At 44.9% G+C, this 5,584-nt stretch overlaps 1 protein-coding gene across 3 annotated transcripts in view; it reads right to left on the minus strand.

The window, feature by feature from the left end:
- Window positions 1-148: 148 nt before the first annotated feature.
- zgc:103759 (U8 snoRNA-decapping enzyme) overlaps window positions 149-5,584 on the minus strand; it is a 17,107-nt gene continuing 11,671 nt past the window's right edge. The window contains exons 1-5 of one of the 3 annotated variants that reach the window (XM_019274991.2): window positions 4,355-4,476; window positions 4,073-4,204; window positions 3,840-3,880; window positions 2,239-2,479; window positions 149-2,093 (exon numbers count right to left, since the gene is read on the minus strand). In XM_019274991.2, the coding sequence (XP_019130536.1) occupies window positions 1,848-2,093; window positions 2,239-2,479; window positions 3,840-3,880; window positions 4,073-4,204; window positions 4,355-4,369 (675 nt within the window). In that variant the 5' untranslated portion in view covers window positions 4,370-4,476 and the 3' untranslated portion in view covers window positions 149-1,847. Of the gene's footprint in view, window positions 2,094-2,238; window positions 2,480-3,839; window positions 3,881-4,072; window positions 4,205-4,323; window positions 4,477-5,584 lie in introns of those variants that run through there. The other 2 variants (XM_010745634.3, XM_019274992.2) reach the window with 2 other exon arrangements.

Below are 5,584 nucleotides of genomic sequence, written 5' to 3' on the forward strand. Positions count from 1 at the left end.
TCTCTCATTTCTCAGGCACACACACACACACAAACACTCAAAAACAGCCCTCCCTCCCTCCCTCCCTCCTTTTCTTTCTTCCCTCTCCTGCCAAATATGCCAAATAGCCTCCCCTCTCTCACTCGCGCCAGAGCTGCCTCTCTCCTCCCATTCCCTCCCCTCTCTCTCCCTCTCTGCCTTGTGCCACAACCGAAGCCCCGCCCCCCGCTCTCTCCTCTCCTCTGGGCGGCTATAAATACCGCTGCTGCTATGAATATACCGTCTTCCTCCCCTCAGCATCCCGAGCTCCCACTCCCTCCCTCCATCCATCCATCCCTCGCCTGCACTGCCCTCCCTCCATTCCTGTTCTCTCTCTCGAAATGTTTTTCTGATGACCTTGTATTATTCGCCCTTACAGCACCATCACACGACAGCATCCTTTCCCCCCCCTATACACACACACACACATGTGCTCTCGTGCAGGATGCACAAGTGGCTCAAATGCATGCTTGGAGGAGGCACGTCCTCGAAGCAGCTGCACACGTGAAAAGAAAAAAGAGCCACAGTCTTGCACAAACACATCCTCAGACAAAAGTGTTTCATATGAAGCGTCTCCTGTGTTTCCTGTCTGTGGTGCCGGATGCGGTACATTTTTTTTCTTTCCTCCCTCCCCTCCTGACAGCTGAGAAAAACACACTCTGATTGAGACGCATATCGACAGCAGCAGATCACATTTGTACTCCTTTGCAAATGAATTCTACGTGCACCTCTAATTCTGTTAGCGCCCGCTCAATCTGTATGTAGTTGTGATGAATGGACGTGGCCGTGCTTGTAAAATGCAATGACTCTACAATAAATTTATTGTATTATGAGGCTGAATAAAAGATGAGTGAATGAGTGTGTTTCTCTCAGCATCTTTCATCGCCTTCGCTTCATCTTTTAGGTACTAATTTATCAAATATTGGGGGATTTGTCACACTGAGTGCAGTGTAAACCTGCTGCATGATTAATAAATCAAAGATAAACTCTCTATATAATTGTATATACAGTTATACATATGATATACCAATCATGTCAGGTTCACCTGCAAAAAAACTGTGACATTGTTCACTTACAGTATGGTATAAACATTAGGCTGCATCATGTCTCTGCTCTTTCTCACTGCCGGCGATATTGTCTGGGAATGAGGTTACTAACATCTGGTGCAGGCGCATTATGCGCACCGAGGGTACACTTAAACAGAATCAAATCTGCGCCTGTAGGCTTTATAGTATGTCATGGATGTAATTAATCCTTGGATGGCATCAGCACTGCCGTGCAAATAACTTCATAAATGAAACCAGCGAAAATGTGAGCAGCACAGAGGCAGACAAAGAACTCAAGAGCTCCCTGAAAAGAAAAAAAACAAAAAACTAAAAAAACAGGGTTATTTGTCTGCCCCTTTTCATCGTGACAGTTACAGAATACCACAAGGTGCCTATGCATCTCCATATAAGGAAGCACAGACTTGCTTTTTAGTGTCAGATGTTTCGATGTCTGGCTTCCCTTCTTCATGGCGATATTAAGACCGAAAGGTTTGATGGAGGAGTGTTGGCCGTGTTTTCTGCATCAGGAGGAGAAAAAATGACAGAAAAGTTGGAATATAACAGACAGTGTCACTGATTTTATTTCCATTAATGAGTTCATAATGTTTTTCCCAAACTGCATGATGCACAGTAGGAAATCATGAGTCAGCAGCTCAGAATCAGTATGACAGTGTGTGTGTGTGTATGTGTGTGCGTGTGACTGAAGGACTGTGTTGCTGATGGCCAAACTGGTATCTGTGTGACTGCTTCGAGAGGATGTGCTGATGCGCGTGAAGGTGTGTTTCAAAACTGTTTCCTCCTTGCATCCGTCAGCGCGAGGGACGCTTTCAGGTCCTCTGCGGTGTGTGAGTGTATCTTCAGAGAGTGTGTGAGGGCTCTGTGCAGCTCCTCAGGGGCGACCAGGTTGAAGCGCAGCAGAGAGTCGACAAGCTGGGAGCGAGCGTTGCCGATGAACGAGTGCGACAGGAACGGCGCAAGGCCTCCCCCGCCTTTCCTGGTGTAGAGCGGGACTCTGACCATCCCTAGAACCTGTAGAGAGAGAGAGAGAGAGAGAGAGAGAGAGAGAGGTGATGAGGAACAGAGCATGAGATCGGTTAAATGGCTGCAATCAGTCATTCTAGAAGGAAAAGGACAAACACACACACACACACACACACACACACACACACGTTACCTCCTGTCCGTGATCTGGTGCAGTGGATGCAGCCGCTCTCTCCACCTCCTTGATCTGCTCCTCCTCCATCTTCTTCACGTAGAAGTGCGTGATAAGACGGGAGGGGGAGGAGGGGGAGGAAGCAGGGGCATGGCAGGAGTCCACATGATCTTCTATTGATATAGGAAGAGCCACACCCAGTTCCTCCAACAATTCTCTGCTGAGCCCCGCCTCAAGGGTCTCCTCCGATGGGTTAACAAGCCTGAGGCGTGGGAGGTGGGCGGGTCAAAGGTCAGGGCCACATATGAAAGTAGACAGACAACATCAGTCACACTGCTCTCCTGAGACTTGTCAGTGCGTAAGTAAAATAAATCAAGCCGATTGAGAAACTCATTGAATTTTACAGCCTGAGACTAGTTTGTGCTGTGTGGGTTTGTGCCCCAAACAGCACTTTCAAGCTAAAGCATTATTGTGTAACTTTTCTACAATAAAATGACAGATTTAAAATAATTTTCGTACTACACTGACATGTAAACACGCAGTGCCCTGTGCACTATGTATGCATGTAACTACATGAGTATGATCTCCCGTGAGAAGGGCACACACCACCAACTATTTCACTCATTTTGATGAAAGTGGATCATATTTTATAAAGAAAATGTTTTCTGGTGTTCCCTCTGATGTCCTCTGGGTGATTCACAGACTTTCCTGATGGGCAGCAAATTAAACTACTGCCGACTGTAGCTGCTATTAGCTAATGATAGCTCAGTTTGTTAGCTGGGCTGCCCATACCACGACTGGGGGGCAATGCTCATGGGGAACGACGTTGGAACTGGCACCAGAATCAGGGCCGGATGAGGCTGGCTAAAAGAGTCAGTGTGCATTATGCAGTACATTAAAAGACAAGTGCTAGATTTAGGATTGATTTTGGATATTATTTTCCCATGATGCACCGCACAAAGGAAATGTGGAAATTGCTTGAAAAGCTGAAAGAAGTTCTGAATCCTGGTTTTGTGAATACCCCAGAACACAAGATATAACTAAAACATTTTGCCATTCATGAAGTTTAAACGTAACGTTCCAAAGTCACGGATGCTGCCAACTGTAAGTGGAACACAGTATACTAATACTGTTACTATATGGAATATATGTATGTATAATTAGTAGTAGCATTGACACTCCAGCTTCTGACCATTGTTCCCGTGTGCTAATGCTGTCTTTCCTCCTTTTGCGTACGTCGTCATTAATTGTCAGACTTCTTCTCATCAGGTTACATAATTGCACTGTGTTGGCGAATGATGCCACAGAAATGTTGGCAATGACTACTGTAAATCACAGAGCCAAAGACACAAGTGATTCATATTAAGTTGAATACTAATTAAGCAGTATGTGTCTGGCAATTACAGATTTTTGAAAATATTTGTTTAAGGCAACTTGCAAAAGAACCTGCCATGCATTTTGCCTTTTGTTTCACTGTTAGTCCTTGCAATGTGTGTATCTTTGTTCTGTGCTGTAAAAGGTTTACATCCTCAGCTGTGAAGAAAAACAAACTCACAAACCTAAGCTAGGCGTACCTGTGCACAGAAGAGGGTAACACAAAGGCAGCACCAGGAAAGACTCACCCGCCAGGGAAGCCCAGCAGACCGTCAAAGCGCATCTGCATCTGTGGGAAGTGACAGAGGCTGTTATACACTCATACACTGCTGCACACACACATAGAGAGGCAGAGGTCCTTAGACATAAGCAGGACTGTGTTTTTACGCAAACAGGCAGAAACATTTAAAGCAAAGGTCTACATCACACACCGCACATGCACATGTGCACGCTCACTCACACACTCTGTGCTCTCCCTCACCAGTATAATATGTCTGATGGGAATTTTTCCAAACAGCTGACTTTCTGTGTCAGAGTAGAGCATCACATGGCACGCGTGCCTGCAGCCTGAGCACGCCAGCGCCTCCGCCCTCGACAGCTGTCCACACGCCATCTACACACAAAACACACAGCAAAATTCCACAGTCACAGCTCAGAGATTGCTGACCACTTGGCATTGCTCCCCCCTTTTGCCGTGTGCTGTTAGGGTGACACCATTAAAAACCACCTGACCTCTTTGTTTCATATGCTTCAGTCAACAGACCTGAATGAAAGCCATTGATCAGCTGGAAGGCCTGAAGGTTTGTATGCAGAAAAAGGCTTGTGCAGAACCAGGAAGCTTAAGACTCGTATCAACAAAGTTTTAGCTCCCTCTGCTGGTGTGGAGTATGGGAAATGATAACTGGAAGGGAATCCCTGCCCTGGACTGAACTTTTCATTGGCATTGGCATTTCCCGCCTTTCACTGCAAAACTTTCTACAATCTTTTAATGTTCTCGCTGACTGATGAGCTTTTTATAAAAGACACAGAATTAAAAACAGTCCACGGTTCTTCCCACAACTCTCATCCACAGCAGAGACGAAGCTTGGGCCAAGGTTAGATCCAGTGGCACCGCTGAGGACTGATTAACCTTTAAACAACAATAAACATCTGCTCCAGCATGACTATGACAACCTATTTTAGCATATATTACAAAATAACATCTCTTTAGAACACTTCCCTCCTCAAATCAATCAAGTATCTATATTACCAAAAGAAAGATCATCTACGGTTGAAGATTTTAATCAACATTTGTGTCTGCACTTTCAACTGGAGACTACAGAGGCAGTCCCTAATGGATCAGTTTTTTTCAAAATGTTAATTTTTTTTAGTCTCATGAGCAGTGCAGATGTTTCCAAAGCTCCAAAGCTTGAATTAAAAGCATGCAGAAACACTGGTGCAGATAATCTCGACCCATATATCTGTCATTTAAGTGCCCCCTTAATCTGTCCTGACTGAGCACGTCTTTTTAACCAAACCTTTTTAACAGGCATCACTTGTGCCACTTGTTATGGAATTTTCTATCCTTAGGTTACTTGAGGTCACGTGTGAGCCTTGTGGTCCTCGGCAGTATTAATTGTTTGTCTTTGACTAGGTGCCACCATATCTCAACACTGTGGTGGCCGGGGTTGAAGAGACCTATTGCTGCCTTCTTAGTCATAATAGATAGCTTGTTGTTGCCGTTCCAATCTGCGTAAACAGACATCTGTGTCTCCAGACTAGAATATACTGACAATAACACCTCCAAGAGTAAAGACATTCTCTTTGACTAATTCTGGGGCGTGTAGTATTTGGGGTGTGATCTTAAAGTATATGCACCATCACAAGTTCGTCAGAATTAAAGGATTCAAGGATTCAAGGAGTTTTTATTGTCATTACAACACATGTAAACATGGGATGAAACGAAAATAGGTTTACCCTGGTCCCGGAGCAGCCCAATATCAAATATAAAATA

Source organism: Larimichthys crocea, chromosome XV (assembly GCF_000972845.2).
Source record: "Larimichthys crocea isolate SSNF chromosome XV, L_crocea_2.0, whole genome shotgun sequence".
NCBI classification, from domain to species: domain Eukaryota; kingdom Metazoa; phylum Chordata; class Actinopteri; family Sciaenidae; genus Larimichthys; species Larimichthys crocea.